We start from the raw sequence: 20,458 nt of genomic DNA on the forward strand, positions 1-20,458 counted from the left end.
ATGCATAAAAGTTATTTTTTCAAAAAATTAATCTAACTTGAGAAGTAATTGTTCAGGTATTCGAAAAGCCCGCGCTTCTGATCAGCTTGCTAATATTTGTATACACGTCACACGTGAGCGCGATAACCTAACCTAAATGTCAATTGAAAAAAAAATTCTCTCGTCAAACATTTCGTATAGGGAAACAACAATACTGTTGGTCCTGGGTACTGCTGGTGCTGCTGTAGTTCTGTAGTACAATTGTCAAACTCCAATTTATTGTTTCGTTTCGTGTTTTATGCATACATGCGACAAGTCATAAGAAAAAAATGAAGACACGATTCGACACGCTCGATCTCGTGTGCTCCGTCACGGAGTTACAGAGGTAAATGAAGCTTCTCGATTCGCATAATAATGGAAATTGTGCCTAAAAACGGATTTCAATTAGCAGATGGAATAATACATAATTTTTTAGGTTAAACATGCATTTTTTAGGCTGCGACGTCACAATTTCTTTACGTTGACAAATTATGCTGTCACTAGAAATTCATTATCGTTTTTCATTCTGTTCCTATACATTACAAATTTTCAGGCTCGTTGGTATGCGAGTTAATCAAATATATGATATCGATCATCGAACTTATCTTATCCGACTGCAGCGCAGCGAAGAAAAATGTATTTTACTATTGGAATCTGGCAATAGAATTCACACCACGGCCTTTGAATGGCCAAAAAATACTGCACCCTCCGGCTTTTCCATGAAGGTAATTCTTACCTTTCATTTTTTCACAGAGTTGTCGATCAAAAATCGTGATCGAGCTTAATTCATATCTCAATCTGAGCCCGGAAGTTGGGTATCGGAATGAGTTACTTATCAAATTTATGAATAAAAATTTATTTCCAAAGTTGAGGAAACACCTTAAAAACAAGCGTCTGGAGAGTCTCAAGCAAATTGGTATGGACAGAATGATAGATTTGCAATTTGGCAGCGGAGAAGCTGCTTATCATGTTGTGTTGGAACTGTACGACAGGGGAAATATTGTTCTAACAGATCATGAAATGACGATATTAAATATTTTGAGACCTCACACCGAAGGTGAAAAAATACGGTGAGACTCAAACATTTTCTAAATATCCTTTGTTGCAGAAAATTTGAAAAATCAATTTTACATTTCAATGTAAAAAAACGAAATATTCCTAAAGATTTGCAGTGAAAGAAAAGTATCCCCTGGATCGTGCACATACAGATCCTATGCCATCGGGAGACGAGATCAAGAATAAATTGAAGGAGGCAAAGGAATGGGAGAGTTTGAAAAAGGTTCTAAACCCACTAGTCGAGTTTGGCTCGGCATTGATAGACCATGTCCTTTTGAAATGGAATTTCGTGTTGGGATGTAAAATAGGTAAAGATTTCAAGGTGGATGAAGACTCGGATCGATTGTTGTTAGGATTGAAAGAAGCGGTTGAAATATTGGAGCAGATGAAACGAGCTCCTGCTGGGAAAGGTTACATAATTCAGAAGAAAGAAACAAAACCTTTACCGGATGGGGGAGAAGATTTTATGCTCGCAAATGTGGAATTTCATCCGATATTGTTGGAGCAAAATAAAAATCAGCCTTACAGAGAATTCGAGACTTTTGACCAAGCTGTCGACGAATATTACTCGTCGATGGAAAGCCAAAAATTGGACCTCAAAGCTTTGGCCCAAGAACGCGAAGCGTTGAAAAAATTGAAAAACGTTCGTATGGATCACGATCGTAGGCTCGTCAGCTTGAAGCAAACTCAAGAAATCGACGAACTGAAGGCGGAATTGATAACGAGAAATCAAAAATTGGTCGAAGACGCTGCCTTCGCTCTTCAATGCGCTCTCGCCAGTCAAATGTCCTGGCCCGAAATTCAAGCTATGCTCAAGGAGTCTCAAGCCATTGGTGACCCCGTAGCGTTGGCCATAAAAAAATTGAAACTTGAGACAAATCACGCCTCTATCTATCTGACCGATCCCTATGCCGACGACGACGAGGATTGTATTCAACCTATGATCGTCGATATCGATCTTGCCTGCTCGGCTCATGCCAACGCCAAAAAATATTACAGTAAAAAAAAAATGGCAGCTAAGAAGCAACAAAAAACCATCGAATCCGAAAGCAAAGCTCTCAAATCCGCCGAACGGAAAACCAAACAGACTCTCAAGGAGGTTCAAGCCATTCATAGCATCAATAAAGCCAGAAAAGTTTATTGGTTCGAAAAATTTTATTGGTTCATTACTTCCGAAAATTATTTGGGTCAGTAGATTTTCCATCACGATTTGAATTTTCTTTTCTTCTCGAAAAATCCAACTCACCAAATAATATCACTTTTTATCAATTTTGTCGCAATATTTTGAGTTGACAGTACATTTTTCAGTTATTGGTGGGCGCGATCAGCAACAGAACGAATTGATAGTTAAACGTTATCTTCGCCCTGGTGATGTGTACGTCCACGCGGATCTTTCTGGTGCGAGCTCTGTTGTCGTCAAAAATCCAAATAGCGAACCTGTTCCACCAAAAAGTTTGGCAGAGGCTGGCACAATGGCTGTGGCTTACAGGTAAGAAATATAAAAAAAGAGAATTGATCAGAGTGTACCATTGCTTGACCATTTTCACGTGAGTCCCCTGTGTAAATAAATTAATACGTAATTGAATAAAAAAATTGTTTGACGCAGTGTTGCCTGGGAAGCAAAGGTCATTGCGGGCGCATGGTGGGTGAACCATGACCAAGTCTCAAAAACAGCTCCAACCGGAGAATATTTGACAACGGGTTCGTTTATGATTCGAGGGAAAAAAAATTATCTCCCGCCTTGCCAATTGGTGATGGGGCTTGGTTTTTTGTTTCGACTCGAGGAGAGTTCGATCGAGAGGCACAAAGATGAAAGGCGAGTGAAAACAATTGAGGAAGACTATATACCAATGGAAAATTCGATCGAAGTCGACAAGGAAATTGAACTGGAAGACGATCATGAGGACGAAGAAGAAAAAACCGAGCAACAGAGAGATCAGGAAAGAGGCGATTTTTCTCATACGAAAGATCAACTGAATACGATCGAGGAAGAAAATCCACAAAATTTTCATGCAGACTCGTCTTGTAGTGATGATGACGAGGAAGAAAGTTCTTTGTTCCCTGACACACAAATTAAGTTGGATCTCTCAGGATCGAGGTACAATTTCATAATCGGAATGAAAAAAGATAAAATAAAAGTACTCAAGAACGTTTAATTTTTATGAAATTACTTTTTTTTTATCGTACGCAGAATGAAACTCGTGATAAACAATAGTCAACCATTGTCGAGCCCTGCGGTAGAAAAAAACGAGGAAATTGTATTCTTGGGTGACGATAAACCGGTTGCCCTAAAGCCTTCGGAAATGACGTCGAAAAAAGGAAAACAAAGAACGAAAGGAAAGACGAAAGACGAAGAACCAGAACCAAAAAATAAAGAGGTCAAACAGAACGAGCCTAATATCATGAAAAGAGGTCAAAAGGGACGACTGAAAAAAATGAAGGAGAAATATAAGGACCAGGACGAGGAGGATCGAAGAATTCTTATGGAAGTCCTAAAGGTATTTTTATCATTGAATAAACATCTTCTATATAATTTAATCTCAATTCTTTAAGAAAGCAAATGAAATGTAACAAAATGGTAATTTTCCAGTCAGCCGGAGCTGCGAAGGAGGACAAACGAAAGAACAAAAATCAGGATCCATCTGGTCCGAAACAAGGCAAAAAACGAGGAAATTTAAATAAGCCAAATTTAGCCGCACTGCAATATGCAAAAAATATGGAAAATGCGGACGACGATGACGTTGGACCGGCGCCGGAAATAGATATGCTAGATCAGTTGACCGGAAAGCCCCTAGCCGAAGATGAATTATTGTTTGCCGTGCCCGTTATAGCTCCTTACAATACTGTGCTCAATTATAAGCAAGTTCCCGACATTTGTTCTCTTTATAATTGATTTAAAAAAAAAAAAACACCTACATGAACATGAATGATCATAAATTTCCAATAACTAAAGTAATTTTGTTTTTTAAAAATTTAGATTCAAAGTAAAAATGATGCCAGGAACGGGGAAAAGAGGCAAAGCGGCAAAAACTGCAGTAGCAGTGTTCTTGCGCGACAAAACGATAACTCCGCGGGAGAAGGATCTTCTAAAGGCGGTCAAAGAAGAGACGATCGCAAGAAACATACCTGGAAAAGTGAAAATAAGCGCTCCACAGATACAAAAATTGAAAAAGTAATATTTATTAGAAAAGTAATCCCCTTATCTCAATTTTCTGTATAAATGTAAGAATGAAACGTGATATCAAAGGATATTACAAAAATTCATCTTTATTGGTGAAAATAAGGTGTTTCCTCATACCAAAATCGACTCAAGAGTAATCTATGATAGTAATAATTGGCGATACTGTTCAACAGCAGATAATAGCAAAAACGAAAGGCATTTTTTGAATCTGGGCTAATATCTATCCCGGCGCTTCATTTGTAACGTGGCGAAAAGCGTAGTTCATTCATTTCATAACAACAAACGAACGGATCCTGTCGTTCGACATTCGAAATATTTTCCTGAATTTAGTGTGTAAAAACAGCACAAGTCATTCGTCGACTGTAGCTAAAGTCAAAACCGAACGCCGAAGATTTTTCTCTTAGTCTCCATCGCCAAACATATCGACGTCGGTATTCGAATCGTCGAACATGTTTTTTCGCTGAGCCACAGTCCTTCCGCGAGTATTGGACAATGTCTTGGGTCGCGATTTTGTTCCTTTTGTTACGATCTGTACAAAGCGGGGATTAATTAATAACGAAAGATTGTACGATAAAATCATATTGCGTAAAAAGAAATGAAAATATTTTGTTTTTACTTCGGGCTCAGAATTTGCACTGGAATCCAATAAATCCATAGGCTTTCTCCGAGGTCTTCTAGACGTGGTAGCTTTCGGCATCGTTTTTTCTTCGTTTTTCTTAACTTTTCGTTTTTTCGTGATACATATATCGTATTCGGCGTCCGAATCGTCGTCCATGGTTTCGACGATTTTTCTTAGGCCCCGAACGCCCTCACGTTTTTTGTCAACAACAACGCCGACCGTGCTCTCGTCCAATGAGGAACCAACGGCGAAACTCGGGCTCGGAGTCCTGGACGCTTTGATGCGTGGACTTTTTCTCTTCACTGCTGTTTCTGTGACTTTTTTATTTTTCATCGGCGTTACCGTGGGCGGTCTTGTCGGTGCTTTAGCGGACTTCCCAAACTCCAATTTTCCGTCAACGCTACAGCCCAATTTCTCCAAGCCTTGAACCAGAATTTTACGAAATTTCGCGTAATTTGGAGTGTCGTTGAACTTTAGTTCAGCCAATAATTTCATGTACTCGCTTATCGGCGACGGTATTCGAGAGCCAAAACATTGCTTTAAAAAATTTTCAACGTTCTCGAACGCTTTCTCTTTTTGCTTTTGAACAGCTGAGGGATCTTTTAGATTTGAATCCCACGGTAACGAATCGCACAGCCACTGAACCATATTATAACCGAGAATTTCGAAATCGCTTCTCATTGTCGGAACTATAAAAGAAACATTGAAATATTTGCAATAAATAATTCGAATATGATATTAGAAATTCATGATTGAGGATTAGAGAAACAAAATCATTTTTACCTCCCATGTGAGCGTCCCTACTTGTGTACTCGATCGTTCCGTTATGAGCTTTCTTTGGATCGAGTTTGTACTCCGGTTTTGTGGTATAATGAGAGGCTAATCCGAAATCAACCAAATATACATAGTTTGGTGATTTTAAGTCCATGAGCAAATTCCCACCTTTTATGTCTGCATGAATGTATGTTCTACTGTGAATGTACTCCAAGACGTCTAGCTGCAAGAGTTCAAATTTCATTACATTCCACAATGAGTTTAGACCGCAGTGGGGATTGCTAAGAAAATTTATGCATTTTATGCTTTCTTTCATGCATATGAAGATATGAAATGATTGCGTATGAAAAAGTTGCAGAAAATTGGTATTTTTGATATCTTTTAAATATCTTACAATTTGTATAGCTATTTTATAGACAGTTTGCTCTGGAAACTTTCTTCCGTTCTCAAGGAACAATTTCCATAGGTCTGTGCCATAACGTTCCATGACGACAAAACGATATTTCGTGCCGTGACATTCGTGGCTGCCGGATCCAATGAATTTTGGCATACCCAAATGCTGCAGCTTCTTTTTTTTCCTCCAAGCTTCAACTGAGAAGAAAGAGCCATGAAGATTTCTCTAACCTTACCAATTCATTGAAGAATTGATTTTCATTGTATTCTTTGTTACACTCACTGTCTTCAGGTTTGGCATTTCGCATATAAAAATGCATTTCAACGAAAAGTGGCCCATTCCCGTGAGGTTCCTTAAAATCCGATAATTTCGATAAGTGTTTATTTCACAAAAACAAAACGACAAGACAGCAAAACGGAGAAGGAAAAACTCACAATTTTTATGACAAACGGATAGTCTTTGGGTGTCTTCCCTGAATACGGAGCAGCTACGAAAAAAATTAGTTTGAATTTTTGAAAAAACATTGTAAACAAATTGGCATGGAAAAATTTCGGGCGGAATAATTACCTGAATAAATTTCGCCAAAACCACCAATTCCGATTGACTCTCCAAGGATCCATTGTTTCTTTGAGAGATCAATAATTATTTCGCCTTTTGGTATGGGATCAGGTAATTTGTATCCATTGGCACCTTTTTTTTTCGGCGCCTTTTTAACTCCTTTACCGGCCATCGTTAGGGGGGTTAACAAATTTCGAGGCAAAAGAGATACGTTGCTTCCGAAGTAAAGATATAGGTTAAATTTATGCCAATTCAATGGTTGAAGATTACAAATAAACTTTTTTTTCCCACTGCACGAGGATAACAAACTATCAATTTAATCCGACAAGCACGTGGATATAAAAAAAGAAAAATAAAGCGTAAAAACGCAAACAGAAGTTTTTCGCGCCTCGCGAGTGCGCAGCGACTTCTATTCAAACGAACTGTTTTATTGTATAAAATTCAATGAAGAAAAAGGATAAACATCGGAGTTTAAGGCCGGTTTGTATGGAAAATTATTTTTTGAACAAGCGCGAACAGGCTCCCTTTTCGAATATTAATAGGAAGCGGCTCGTTGTTTATTGGTCTATTGGTCACTCATTGCCGCGATGGAGCTCGAGCCTGTCTTAGCGAGAGGTGCGGTGGGGAAAGTTGAATCACGGCGACACGCACTACGTAGTGAATAAACAACACGACGACGAGAAGGGCGCGCATTTCCATTGGCTCCGCCGTGGAATTCCTGCGGGAACATGAATGCATTCCAAATTCCAATTGGTTATTCCAGAGAGCCATTTATTTGTTCCTCCAATTGGCTAGTGTAATCAGCCCACCCACAAAATGCATTCGGTTTTCGATTGCGCACGAGGCTTTAACCTGCAATTTAACCCTTAGGAAATCTCACACACAACACACACGCTTGCTTGAACCGCGATACACAAAATATACATACATACATACGAACATAACAAAAGGCTGAACATCTGGGCGAATATAAAGTGCATGGGAGCACACGTATCTCCAATGACAATCGTTTTCGTGGTCAACATTGTCAGTGAGTGTCCGTGGTGATGTTGAGAGCCAGGTTAGAAAAAACTGAGCACTAGAAACCAATTTGAAGGAAAAATCAGTGTAAACGAGGATTGAAAGTGTGCGTAAATATGTTTAATTAATTCATGAAAAATATCAAAATCGGATAATCTTGAAAATTCAAATAATTCCGAAAGAACGGAGAAACAGCAACTTGACCAGATCGTACACACGAAAAAAATTGATCAAATGTGAAATCAACAGTGGCAGTCGTCTTTTTTTTTCTCTCCCATCTCTCGGAAAGAATCAAATTCTTTTCCTGCTGCCAAAGATTCTGCACTAATGCCTCTCGTAGCGAGAAATTGTCCACACATCTGCAATCACGGCGACCTGACAATTGTCGAAGCTGTCTTTGCTCAGAAAGAAAAATTTGTAAAATGCAGCGACTGCGACAGCGAAGGTCCCAACCTCTGGCTATGCCTCTTTCCCGATTGTCGGTGGGTTGGCTGTGCCGAAACTCATCAAGATCACAGCACTACCCACAACACCGATTATCCCCTACATTGCGCCCACATGAATTTATCTACAAATCGAATTTGGTGCTATGCCTGTGAGAAAGAAGTCATTGCGCGTCATATTCCATCTCCACCTCTCTCCCCTAGTCAATTAGACGCCAAAATAGGAGCCGACAGGTTTTCTCGTACCGCTTCTGTCAATATTGACTTCAAGGCTGATGATGCGGATTACGAGGCCACCAGGTTCCTTGCCGAAAGGTAAAGCAACACGAATTACAAAAATTTAATTTTGTTTCAGTCAATACAGATTTCCCTCATGAAATTTGAATTTTTGCAACTCATATTTTAGTAAATCATATTCCAGTGGCTGTTTGCTAGTAAATTGTTAAGATCCTTTCGCAGACAAAGAACATTGAAAAAAATGACAAATTAAATGAAAATTTAATTCCGATAAAAGCAGGGTATACACGAACCACAGGATGAAGTTGGAAAAGGCGATACTGACTCACGAGCGAGGTGGGGATTCGCCGGACAGTACTGATTCGGAGGACACGAAGGACTTGTCGGGGAAGCCTCGTGGTTTGGTGGGATTGCAGAACATCGGAAACACCTGTTACATGAATGCAGCGTTACAGGCGTTATCGAACGTGCTGCCATTGACGCAATTTTTTTTAGACTGTGGCCACATGGTCAGTTACATAGCGCGTGAAAGGAAGCCAGGATTATGTTTGAGTTACATGAATTTGGTGAAGGACATGTGGAACAGGAAAACACGGGGTTATGTAGTCCCGCATGGAATTCTGTCTGGGATTCGAACGGTGCACCCGATGTTCCGTGGCTATCATCAGCACGACACGCAAGAATTTCTACGTTGTTTTATGGATCAATTGCACGAGGAACTGAAGGAACAATTGGAGGGGGATCGGGAGTTGATTTTAGGCCCGAAGAGCCACGAGGAGCATTCAGAAGAGGAGGGAAAGAACGATGATCAAGACGATGAGGAGGATGAGGAGGAAGAGGAGGAAACCGAAGTCGAAGGTAACGGTTCGAGTCAATCGGACGGAGAGTACGAGACTTGTGACTCGGGGGTGAGCGAGCAGAGCTCGTTATCCGACGAAGGCGAGAGAGGCACCAAGAGAAGATATTCGAGGATCTCGCAGTCGGACAAATTACGCAATAAATTGACGAATCGTGGACGGAATAAGAGTTCGGGAGACGATAATTTTGGGCAGCAAGCGATACCCACTTGCCAGGGCCAACAAGGACAACAGAGATCGATGCAAAATTCACCTGCGAAACATCGATCCAAAAAACAAACTAAAACACGGAGCATAATAAGCGACATATTCGATGGGAAATTGCTCAGTAGCGTTCAGTGTCTAACATGCGATCGCGTCTCAACGAGAATCGAAACTTTCCAAGACCTCTCGCTGCCGATACCCAGCAGAGATCACATCGATATGCTCCACCAGGGATCTCTGACTCCGCAAAAAGCCGGACCTTGCTCCGACGTCGTTTACGTCACTAATCAATCTTCCTGGTTGTCGTGGTTCGTACAATGGATGAGATCCTGGTTCTGGGGCCCCGTGGTCAGCCTTCACGACTGTTTAGCCGCTTTCTTCAGCGCCGACGAGCTCAAGGGCGACAATATGTACAGTTGCGAGAAATGCAACAAGCTCCGCAACGGTATTAAATTTTCAAAAGTTCTCGAACTCCCTGAAATACTTTGTATACATTTGAAAAGATTTCGTCACGAATTAATGTTCAGCTCGAAAATAGCTAATTACGTATCGTTCCCGCTGGAAGGACTCGACATGAGACCTTATCTGCACAAAGAGTGCGTTTCCAAGGTAACCACCTACGACCTCGTCTCCGTCATCTGTCATCATGGCACAGCCGGCGGCGGTCATTATACTTGTTACGCTCTCAATCCCATCGTGAATCAATGGTTCGAATTCGACGATCAATGCGTCACTCAGGTCACTCCTGAAACCGTCAAAAATTGCGAGGCTTATGTTCTTTTTTACAAAAAAGTATCAACCGAGATGCTGCAACTACGCGACAAAACGGTCGAACTGCTTGAGAAATCTTCGCGGGAACCTTCCGAGCTCAATTTCTACGTTTCACGACAATGGATCAATCGCTTCAACACATTCTCCGAACCCGGGCCCATCGTCAATTCTGACTTTTTATGCCCCCATGGCGGTGTCAATCCCGTTAGAGCTGGCTTCGTCGACAAAATCAGTTTACCCCTCTCGCAACCCGTTTGGGAATTTATGTACAATAAGTGAGTATCGGAAAGAGCCTCGAGGCTATTCGTCCTCCAAATTTCTATTCTCTCCCCACTGATGAACCACTTTGAGTCCAGCCTTGACAAACTTGTTTGATTTTCATTTCAGATTCGGCGGTGGCCCGGCATGCACGCATCTTTACGAATGTCCCGTTTGCGAAGAGAAGTACGAATCGTTGCAGAAACGTAGATTGTACGAAATGGACGTATTCCAACGTTACAACTCGGACAACCCATCGGCCATTTACGCCATTGCCATGACCTGGCTTCGTCAGTGGCAAAGTTTCGTAAAAGGCAAAGAGATCCAGCCACCAGGACCAATTGACAACACCTCGATCATTGTTAACAAAAACGGACAGAACGTTTTGAAAGCTGGTGCGTAATTTATCATTTTTTTTCCAATCATCCTCAGCGCCCCTCGCCCCGAATTTCAAGTAGCGTCTCTGTCGTTTTTTTTTTGCTTCTCACAACAAAACGTGCGAATACTTCAGGTTCCGACTGCGGCCAAATATCGGAGGAGCTTTGGCAATTTTTCTACAGCACTTACGGGGGTGGTCCCGAACTGATGCTGCACTCTGGGCAACGTTCGGCGCAGCTCCAGCCAAATATTTCGTTACATTCCTCGTCAACGCCGAACCTCGTTGAGCAGCCTCCGAAACCAAATCGCGCGGAAAGCGCATTAACCAAAATAAGTTCAACGAAGAGTACGGAGACGATATCGTTACAGGATAGTGCTATCGACAGTATAGCGTCGGACAGTGACTCGCTGCATACGCAGAGAGACACCATTGGATAAGTTCATTTTCATATTCACGAAATCGAATAATATCCAAATTGGAAGATAAACTAAAACTAGGTAAACTAAATCGCGTTCCTTCAGCAGACTTTAAATAAACGCAAAAGCAACAAAATAATGTAAAGTAAGATTTTAAAAAGCCATGAGAATCATGCATCGTGATAAAAGCTCTTGATATTCATCGAGACAAAATGAAAGAGTCTAAACGTACGCACGGCCGAGAACAAAAGTCGAACCGCGTCGATCACTCAATTAGCTGCAATTACTGTTGAAACACTTTTCATCACCGCGTCTATACGACTGTAAATCCACAATGATCATTTTATCGACGTTCAATATTCGATGAGCCGAGGGGACGATATCGAAAAACAATGAAAAGAAAAAGAACGAATAGAGTTTCGTTTGTGATATGCCTGCTTGACAGAAAGATGGCTATGCGTCGTTGAGAAAAACACAAAAAACTATAAGCATTTCTTATTAATTCTCCAAAATTAAGGGTGTTGTGCATAAAGACATTTTCTTCATTATTTTTTTCGCTTCTCAAATATCTATTATTTTCATAATGAATATTTTAAACGAGGAATAAATATTGAGTATCAGTTGTACGTGTACTATAGACATTTGATTGAATTGGAATTCCATTCGAAAAGTGTATAATTATGTTTATATATATATATATATATATATGTATGCATGTGTAACTAGTCGAGAAAACTTGTTGCATATATTTCCAAGTTGAAAAACAATGACGAAACGAGGCAAAAGTCTTTGTGTACAATAATCCGGGCTTTGTTGATTCGTTCCGAATATTCTCTCGATCTCTTCATTTTTTTCGCGTCGTTAATCTGTAAAATAACGGAGTAAAAATGAGGAAAGAAACGACGAAAAAAATGAAGGACGAGAAAAAGAGGGTTAGGGCTGGTGATTGTAAATTTGTCTAGTTTTTAAAATAATATCTTAACACTCGATCGTGAAGGGGGTTAAGAGTAGAGGAAAGGGCTTATGGAACAATGGGAAAAGAGAAAAAACAAAAGAAACAGTACAAAATTTGTCGTTCAGTTCTTTCGTTCTTTCGAGCAAAAAATACCGAACAAACGTAGAGGGGGGAACGAGCGAAGAGGTTCCATCCCGGCGTTCCATGAATGTATGATCAATCGTTGATTTTTTGTACGATCGTTTTATTAATTATATATTTATCATTATTTGTATTTCACACCTACATGTACAAAAGCATTTCGCAATGAAAGAGGATCCGCGAATTCGCTTACCACAGAATCGCAAAAATGTTTATATTTAAAAAAACGGTTCACTCGATCGGAGTTGAACGACGAGAAACGGACGCAACATCGGCGAGCAGTTTTGTCCAAGAGTCGAGTCCGTCACAAAGAGAACAATCGCTCGGCCCGATTTCTTTTTCCTAAATGCGACCGCCGACGATTCGAATAATTGATGGTTTCTCCCGTTCGCCTCGTTTTATTTTATTAATTTATACGTTAGAGTGAATTAGAAAACAAAATAATAAAAAAAAAAACGTTTTCGCCGGGGTAGATTTATAGTACGGAAAGTTATTGGGGCTCTCGTCGAGCAGGGGGTGGCGCACTCGACGTTTCAACGGTTATGTATATATATCTATGGCGCTAATTATCCTTATCGCAAATTCATGGTTCTACCGTTGACTGACATGAATATTATTGTGTATTTCTATATCTCACTTGTACGACGTCTTAATGCGCACGCCGAGCATCGAAAACCAAGAAAAACAATAACAACAATTGAATAAAAGAAAAGAATCTTTAAAATCGATGGATGCGGAGATTTTGGAAAAATTCGTCATAACTTTCCTTCGCGGTGTACCGTGACGAGTGCTGCAACGATTTTGTAGCGCCGGTTCGCTCCCGGACTCCGAGAGACCCGGGCGACTTCTCCGTTCGGCGCGCCCCCGTTCGATGGGCAAATGTCATTCTCGTTGATGTCTTCGGGAGGCTGGATCGTATTGAAAAAGTGACTGGGAGAACTTGAATTTTAGAAATGTCATCCTCTGCGCGGCGTCCGAACGACGCTGATGTAATTTTTCATGAAATTTTCGTAAATAAATAATAAAACTATGTCGGCGAGGAGTCGGAGGCACACGACACTCGGCCGTAATCGCGGGGAGGGCTTGTAAATTGTAACAACAATGGATCATCTATCTGAAAATGTAACATACCTAAATAAGGTTAATAAACGAATGGATTGGTTTTCATGATTTATTGAAAAACGAAAAGACACTGGAATTTAATTGAGCGGTTAACGCGACGGCTGAAGTTCGGAGGACGGTTAGAGCGGGCGCCGGTAGCGCCACGGCGATCGGCCAATTTAGGAAACACTTCGAATGCGACAATATTTTTTGAAGGCGACTGTACAGTGGCGGCAGCAGTAGCATCCATGGGAGGGTTGGTGCGCAGGGCCGAGTGTCGATCTCTCTGTCTAACACGGACGACATTGATCGAGCCTTGCGCGCACCGATGATTTTAATGCTCCTGCTGCCCCATTCTTAGCCCGATCCCCGAAAAAGAGAAAAAAGTGCGAATAGAACGCGCACACCGCTCACCGTAAATGTCGCGATTGAAAATTCGCGATTAATACGAAATCGAAGGACGACTCGCGGTCCTTTTACGAGTGGTAGTCGAACCATGCGCGCTCGCGTAGTTTATTAGTAATGATTTGAACTTTTGATCAATCCTTTGGACAATAATAACTAAAGTAACGATTAATTCATGAAGTTTCTTTGCACAAGTGCCTCTAAAACGCTTAGACTAGAAATATTAACGCCGGAGGGAAGAGGAGCCGCCGAGAGTCCTCGCCAATCAACGCTGCGCTACGTCAAACTCAATCATTCGCTCGCTTTCCCGATAACTCGAGTGTGAACCCTGACACCCTGAAAAACAAAAAGCTTTCTTCCACCCGCACGGTGAGTCTAATCGCATTCATTGTTCCCTCTTCGACAAGTAAATTTTCCTCGATTCCATATTTTTTTTTTTATAACGAACAGTTTCAATGTGTCTCGATTAATAATCGGATCGCCAGCTGAGCTTTTATAACGAGGGTAGAAGAATCTATATGGGGGAATATAAAAGCAGAAATTGCAACGGGGCGATCCATCGTCTACCGGTGCTAGTTGAATTTGCATAATCGATTAATTCTCATGATAATGCAATTTGATTCATGCGAGGATGGGTTGCGACGAGAAAATTGAATTTCTCGACACGAAGCGATTCGCTCGGGCTCGAAAACGAACATTTTCGTATCGGCTTTCTTTCACAATTGAAATTGGAAAAATGCGAGCACGGCTGAATCATCGATCGGTTATTATTCGTTGGTCAGCTTATCTTCGTGCATTTCTTCAAGTTCACGTTCTCCGAGGCTCGGGGTGGGGGGGGGGGGGGGGGGATTCCTTTCGAGGGATGAAAAGTCTCAATTTTCTGCTTATTTTTCTTCGCTCGTGAACCTCCTCGGGGGAGTTAGGAAAATTCGAAATGGCGAATTTTCGTGGATTCACCATTCCCTCGTTGGGTGGATCTTTGAGCGTCGCTTGGGAAACGATAAAGGCTAAATGGCCGGAGAATAGCCCGTGCATGGAACTGATCCGAGGCCCCGCTCCTGGGTACGGTCATCAAGCGCAGGGCCAGCGCGCCGACGGCGGAGGCGATTTTCAAGCTTTCGGCGAAAATGGCGACAACACCGAAATGCGAACGATGAACGGGGAAGAGGATTTCGGGCCTCGGAACAACGCCACCGTCGCCGAAGATTCGTTCAGCTACCAAAGGAACGGGTGAGAATCACTCGGGCTCTCGCGATCCCGCATGTCATTGTAAATATTCACCGGGAGCGGTCGCTCACGGGAAATTTCGTAACCGGCTTTCAGGGACAAAGTAAGAACGGGGAGCGTGAGCAGCGGTGGATTCAGCGAGTACGACGAAGGCGGCGGCGGCGGCGAGTTCGGCGGTCCCGGTGTCAAGATAAACGAATGGCAAGCAGCTTGGAACGTGACCAACGCTATCCAGGTAGACGACAAATCGTAACGAAGAAAATAAGCGGGCGATCGAGGGGAGGGGGAAAAAGTGACGAAACCGAACGGTCGTTTGTCCACAGGGAATGTTCATCGTTTCGCTGCCGTTCGCGGTACTGCGCGGAGGTTATTGGGCGATAGCGGCAATGATAGGGGTCGCTCACATCTGTTGTTACACCGGAAAGATCCTGGTCGAGTGTCTGTACGAGCTGGACACGGTGACGGGTCAAAGAGTCCGAGTGCGAGACTCGTACGTGGCTATCGCGAAAGAATGTTTCGGCCCGCGGTGGGGAGCGCGAGCGGTAAACATAGCACAAATAATAGAATTATTGATGACGTGTATATTGTACGTGGTGGTGTGCGGTGATCTTATGATCGGAACCTTTCCCGAGGGTGCGATAGACACCCGGAGCTGGATGATGCTGATCGGTATATTTTTGATACCCCTCGGCTTTTTGAAGTCGCTGCACCACGTCTCGGTATTGAGCTTTTGGTGCACGATGGCCCACTTGTTTATAAACGCGATAATACTCGGCTATTGCATCCTCGAGATCGGGGACTGGGGTTGGTCCAAGGTCAAGTGGACCATTGACATGGAAGCATTTCCGATTTCCCTCGGAGTCATTGTCTTCAGTTACACATCACAAATATTCCTGCCAACATTGGAGGGGAATCTGATCGATCGATCGAAATTTGACTGGATGTTGAACTGGAGCCATATTGCTGCAGCCGCTTTCAAATCACTGTTCGGCTGGATGTGCTTTTTGACCTTTCAGAGCGACACCCAACAGGTCATAACGAATAACCTCAACTCGCCGAGCTTCAAGGGCCTCGTTAATTTTTGCCTCGTTGTCAAAGCCATGCTCTCGTATCCGCTTCCGTATTACGCCGCGTGCGAACTACTCGAGAGAGCCTTCTTTCGCGGACCACCCAAAACCGTATTCCCGACCATTTGGACCGTCGACCGCGAACTCAAGGTTTGGGGCCTCGCTTGGCGAGTCGGGGTTATCACCTTCACCATTCTCATGGCCATCTTCATTCCTCACTTCAGTATTCTCATGGGCTTCATCGGCTCCTTCACCGGCACCATGCTCTCCTTCATTTGGCCGTGTTATTTCCACCTCAAACTCAAAAGGAACTCCATGGAATGGTCCGAAGTCGCTTACGATTGTTTCGTCATCGGACTTGGCGTTCTTTTTGGCGTTATCGGGGTCTACGACTCTGGCAAAGCTCTCATCAAGGCTTTCCAAATTGGTTTACCTTTTTAAATTTAAGTTCCTTTCTCCGTGGGGAACCGCGAACTCGCCCTTCCAACGAGAGCCGCGCCCTTCATTTTTCTTTCTACTTCATTTATCATCCCCGGTTACTTTCATATCTCTAGGCATATCAAAACGTTACGAACGAACGTCCCGTTGTTGTAACGGACGTGCGCGGCCTACCGAGTTTATCATCATTCGTTGCGGCACAAACTTTTGACCGAGCTCGCAACGTTTGATCATCCCTCTGCGATCGAAACATTCGTTTCCACACGCTAACCTCACTAAATACCGAGCCGCGCTACGGTCACACGAAACAATGAGGAGAAAAAGTTGATTGTTAGGTGCAAAGTATACGCTGGATAAGAAAAATTCTGTTTTTCGGGCGCCATGGAGGGTGCCGTGATTGTGACGATAATCGATGTCTTCCAAATGAATCAAAGATATATAAATATTGCAGAAACTAGAGAAAAAGAAGCTCACGGAATCTACACGAAGCAACGGTGAGACCCCGACAAATATTAAAGCGCGTTATACACGGGGGAACATGGGCCGAATGAACACACTTTTCGTTTCGCATCGAGTCAAATTCGGGGCAAAATCAACGCGAGACAAAACTGAAATTCCGGGAAAATCAGCTTCGAAAACAACCGATTCGCGAAGTTCGAGAACTTCCTCGACTTTAACGACTTTAACCCTTCGCCTTCGATAGTCGCGCTACCTCGCCAACGCTCGTTAGTCGCGGTCGCGGGACGAACTCTCTCACAGCCAATTCCTATGTCACGCTCCCCTCCAACCGCGCCGAATACTGCCGAACACCACACTGGACAGCGGCCGAATCGACCCGAACCATGCGTACTCACCAACCGTCAACCGATTTTAGTGGCGCAGCGACACTACGCGGCGGTACGGAAAAAAATATTTTTTTTACAGAAAAAAAATGTTTTTTTTTTCATAATTTTTTGACCACCATTCTAAAGTATATCGATTGTTTGACAAGTAGAAAAAAAATTTAGCATATTCTCCCATTTTTCAGATAGTTCCCTATACCATGAAAAAAGTGTGAAAGTCTCATGACGCGACTATCGCGAAGGGTTAAACAAAGTTGAAAGCCCTCGTGTGCTGATTGGTGAATTTTATTGAAAATCTTGAACGTTCACTCTGCTCCGTGTTCCCCTGCATAAATTATTATTGTTGCTTAGGTAACCACTGAATTTTATAAATGTATTACACGAAAGAAAAATGATTTTTATGTAGTCGCGATAACTATACGAGACAATATTAAATCAATGAGACGACGCCCGCGGAACCGTCATGCCGAAAACTCCTCATTTTTTCTTCGCCGCTGAAACTTGGTTCCAGAATAATTGAGTTTTCGCTTCACATCGCCGATCCTGGATACCAGCGATCCGCTATTTTTTCTTCTCTTTTTTCGAAAATTTTTATCATTCTAGAATTTTCGTCGTTCAGTTTTGGCGACTTGCTCGATGGAAAAAAAGTGAGAAAATATGAAAAAACCAAAGTTCAACTATCGTCTTTGGTGCAAAACAAATGATGCAAGGGAAATAGAAAAGGTGATGCGGAAAAGAACGAGGGAGCGTACAGCGCGGGCATGACGGATGACGGTGAAAATTTCCGCAAGAGAGAACGATGCGATATTTTTAAGTAATTCAAACAAACGATCCAACGTCTTCCATGACTTTCCTCCCGGGGGGGAAAGAACTGCTGTAGGATTGAGATAATATATGAGAGAAAAAGGAGATTGATATGAGCGAGAGTAAAAGAATTGAAATGATACAAAATATCTAACGTGAAGCCGGAAGGACTTTGCTCTCGTCGCGTTCACCATTTACATTCGAACGGTTCGATCCAATTTGATGGAAACGCATAAAAACCTGGATATTTCGAAGAGATAAAAACGAAGCACGAGCGGCTGACGCGGCACTTTATATCGCCGTAAAACCGAACCAAAGTCCTTCGCTCGACAGGTTCGGGCACCTAAAACTTGTATCATTTGAATGATCACTGTTCAAACGTACATAAAAGTGCACTTGTTGAGAAAATATAAATGATTTCATCATGAGAATGTACAAGTTCAAATAATCATCGCGATCGCATGCGCGCGATGAAAACTCGAGCGCGAATAAATACCAAAATTCCAATATCAAGTCGCGACGACACGAACCGCAACACAAAAATATATAATGATGAAAAATTTGAGAAACAAACAAAAGATTTAAAAAAACAAAACAAACTCGTTTATAAATATGTGAGAATTATCTTCGTGATGAAACCTTCATAGTCTTCCAATAAAAAATGTCTTCCAGAACGACGAAATATTATATATCTATTAATATATTAATATTTAAATATATATAAATATATATATCACATACAATGACGTCCAATTGGAAGGAGTTATCGAAATACCGGTTCAAGCCGATCGGTGTCGCTCGCAATTGGACGTGTATTATGTATATAAACACACAACACGAATATACACAAAAGCGTATACAAGGGGCGAAAGAAATAAAAAGAGTCTTCCACGCGCTCGTTTTGGGCGATAACTTCCGAGAACTATTTCGTTCGAATGATGCGCTCTTCCAATTTCGGATCACAACATCAAATATATCCGTATTAATCGAACACGGAACATCGCTTTTTTCCTTTCGTAGCATATCAGAGGCGGAAGTGAGGTTCCTCGCTCGTGATTGTGCCGAAATTCAGAAGAGATTTACTCGAGAATAAATATCAACGATTGAAATGTGAAAATTTCACGGATATTCGGCGACACGAGTCGCGGTAGCCAGAAATTTATTCTTAAGAAACAACAATAGTTATTCTTCAAAACATATACACTCGACCTCTAAAAACGTAAGGGCGACCCGACCGCGGCCACATCGCACTTATAAATATAGTATATTGCGCAAATTGCCTAAAAGTGCGTACTGCGCAGGAGGCGTTCCTCTTGACAATGCCGTGAGGGCCCGAGCGCTTCCCCCACTACCATCCATGTCGACCGATATTCGGCCCATAGTGGGGGAACTTGCGCTTTTAGCGGTGTAGTGTATATACAAAATATATATAAAAAGCTGTAAATGTATGTTAAGAAAACTTGGAGCTTAGAAATCGAGCGATTTATTTTCCCAAGAATTCATTTTTCTTGGTTTCGAATGGTGCAGTTTATAGGTTTATGGGGAAACTTTGATGCCGTAATTGTTTGATTTCGTTGAGTTTGAAATGAAAGTGTGAACTCATCGATTCTGTTCGTTCCTCGTAAATTGTGAATTTCTCGGTTTTTCAAAGTCTAAAGTGAAAATATTCAGAATTCTTTAGGGAGTGGATTAATGGGAGAAAAAAACGCTCGGTCAAGCGTCAATGTAAAATTTGCTGTGTAATCGATTTGTGTACGTTATAAGGAGAAATGAGAGCTGCGCGTCCGACATAAAGGATGAAATCGTTGAAAGGATTTTAGCTCGATCGAAGTTTACGCGTTTGAGCGACGTGTTTTTTTATTTTATTTTTTTTCTCGAAAATTTTCGAGCGGTTAAATAACGTATGAGTAGGTAAAGTGTTTGAGTTTCGTTGGTAATTAGTCGAAATAAAACGTTCGTCAAAATATGATTGTTTATTCGAGTCGCTTGAAAAATCGATTTCGTCGAATGTTGTATACCGTTGACAATAAATAACGTAGATCCGCGTTGTCCAAGGAGCCGCGGATGCGACTCGAGGCCAATTACGCACGCAACACGCATACCTACTAACAAATGCGTGTGCGATGAAAATTAAGAAAAATCATTACAAATACGGGCTTCGATTGTAATGCGAGAAACAAACAATAATACATTCGTGAAATTTGTCATGGTCTTGTTTCTTTGATCCTCCTCGTTTCATAAATCTTCGAGATCGAGACTACGAGTCTAAACGTACAAAGAGAAAATTTACTTT

General features: G+C 42.0%; 4 protein-coding genes across 6 annotated transcripts; 3 read left to right on the forward strand and 1 right to left on the reverse strand.

Moving 5' to 3' along the window:
- Positions 1 to 168: 168 nt before the first annotated feature.
- Positions 169 to 4,344, forward strand: Clbn (Nuclear export mediator factor NEMF homolog Clbn). The gene is made up of 9 exons (XM_043422015.1): positions 169 to 364; positions 572 to 743; positions 886 to 1,088; positions 1,183 to 2,261; positions 2,383 to 2,563; positions 2,681 to 3,172; positions 3,266 to 3,572; positions 3,665 to 3,933; positions 4,052 to 4,344. The coding sequence occupies exons 1-9, from the start codon at positions 309 to 311 to the stop codon at positions 4,248 to 4,250; spliced, it is 2,958 nt and encodes a 985-aa protein (XP_043277950.1). The 5' UTR covers positions 169 to 308; the 3' UTR covers positions 4,251 to 4,344.
- LOC122412488 (serine/threonine-protein kinase VRK1-like) lies at positions 4,239 to 7,155 on the reverse strand. The gene is made up of 7 exons (XM_043422022.1): positions 6,610 to 7,155; positions 6,477 to 6,529; positions 6,325 to 6,394; positions 6,043 to 6,239; positions 5,658 to 5,871; positions 4,872 to 5,563; positions 4,239 to 4,784 (listed from the first exon to the last, which is right to left on the reverse strand). The coding sequence occupies exons 1-7, from the start codon at positions 6,770 to 6,772 to the stop codon at positions 4,656 to 4,658; spliced, it is 1,518 nt and encodes a 505-aa protein (XP_043277957.1). The 5' UTR covers positions 6,773 to 7,155; the 3' UTR covers positions 4,239 to 4,655.
- A 296-nt stretch (positions 7,156 to 7,451) lies between these two features.
- Usp20-33 (Ubiquitin specific protease 20/33) lies at positions 7,452 to 13,469 on the forward strand. 2 transcript variants are annotated; one of them, XM_043422016.1, is made up of 4 exons: positions 7,452 to 8,378; positions 8,578 to 10,407; positions 10,520 to 10,785; positions 10,902 to 13,469. In XM_043422016.1, exons 1-4 carry the CDS (start codon positions 7,948 to 7,950, stop codon positions 11,204 to 11,206), a joined length of 2,832 nt encoding a protein of 943 aa, XP_043277951.1. In that variant the 5' UTR covers positions 7,452 to 7,947; the 3' UTR covers positions 11,207 to 13,469. The 2 variants fall into 2 exon arrangements, with proteins under 2 accessions (XP_043277951.1, XP_043277952.1); XM_043422017.1 differs by having other exon boundaries at positions 8,581 to 10,407.
- A 139-nt stretch (positions 13,470 to 13,608) lies between these two features.
- VGAT (vesicular GABA transporter) lies at positions 13,609 to 20,370 on the forward strand. Of its 2 annotated transcripts, XM_043422020.1 has the most exons (4): positions 13,609 to 14,156; positions 14,711 to 15,017; positions 15,111 to 15,249; positions 15,338 to 20,370. In XM_043422020.1, the coding sequence occupies exons 2-4, from the start codon at positions 14,722 to 14,724 to the stop codon at positions 16,520 to 16,522; spliced, it is 1,620 nt and encodes a 539-aa protein (XP_043277955.1). In that variant the 5' UTR covers positions 13,609 to 14,156; positions 14,711 to 14,721; the 3' UTR covers positions 16,523 to 20,370. The 2 variants fall into 2 exon arrangements, with proteins under 2 accessions (XP_043277955.1, XP_043277956.1); XM_043422021.1 differs by lacking the exon at positions 13,609 to 14,156 and having other exon boundaries at positions 14,650 to 15,017.
- Positions 20,371 to 20,458: the final 88 nt, after the last annotated feature.

This window comes from Venturia canescens, chromosome 6 (assembly GCF_019457755.1).
Source record: "Venturia canescens isolate UGA chromosome 6, ASM1945775v1, whole genome shotgun sequence".
In the NCBI taxonomy this organism is placed as follows: Eukaryota; Metazoa; Arthropoda; class Insecta; order Hymenoptera; family Ichneumonidae; genus Venturia; species Venturia canescens.

What these genes read in the sequence shown, in the direction of transcription:
- Usp20-33 (XM_043422016.1), top strand. Translation starts at nt 7,948, where the DNA reads ATGCCTCTCGTAGCGAGAAATTGTCCACACATCTGCAATCACGGCGAC. An exon ending in ACCAGGTTCCTTGCCGAAAG is followed by an intron (nt 8,379 to 8,577) that starts GTAAAGCAACAC and finishes TTCCGATAAAAG; the next exon opens with CAGGGTATACACGAACCACA. An exon ending in TGGGAATTTATGTACAATAA is followed by an intron (nt 10,408 to 10,519) that starts GTGAGTATCGGA and finishes TTTTCATTTCAG; the next exon opens with ATTCGGCGGTGGCCCGGCAT.
- Clbn (XM_043422015.1), top strand. Translation starts at nt 309, where the DNA reads ATGAAGACACGATTCGACACGCTCGATCTCGTGTGCTCCGTCACGGAG. An exon ending in CCTCCGGCTTTTCCATGAAG is followed by an intron (nt 744 to 885) that starts GTAATTCTTACC and finishes TTATTTCCAAAG; the next exon opens with TTGAGGAAACACCTTAAAAA. An exon ending in AATACTGTGCTCAATTATAA is followed by an intron (nt 3,934 to 4,051) that starts GCAAGTTCCCGA and finishes TTAAAAATTTAG; the next exon opens with ATTCAAAGTAAAAATGATGC.
- LOC122412488 (XM_043422022.1), bottom strand. Translation starts at nt 6,772, where the DNA reads ATGGCCGGTAAAGGAGTTAAAAAGGCGCCGAAAAAAAAAGGTGCCAAT. An exon ending in TTTTGGCGAAATTTATTCAG is followed by an intron (nt 6,530 to 6,609) that starts GTAATTATTCCG and finishes TTTTTTTCGTAG; the next exon opens with CTGCTCCGTATTCAGGGAAG. An exon ending in ATAAAATAGCTATACAAATT is followed by an intron (nt 5,872 to 6,042) that starts GTAAGATATTTA and finishes GAACTCTTGCAG; the next exon opens with CTAGACGTCTTGGAGTACAT.
- VGAT (XM_043422020.1), top strand. Translation starts at nt 14,722, where the DNA reads ATGGCGAATTTTCGTGGATTCACCATTCCCTCGTTGGGTGGATCTTTG. An exon ending in TTCAGCTACCAAAGGAACGG is followed by an intron (nt 15,018 to 15,110) that starts GTGAGAATCACT and finishes ACCGGCTTTCAG; the next exon opens with GGACAAAGTAAGAACGGGGA. An exon ending in ACGTGACCAACGCTATCCAG is followed by an intron (nt 15,250 to 15,337) that starts GTAGACGACAAA and finishes GTTTGTCCACAG; the next exon opens with GGAATGTTCATCGTTTCGCT.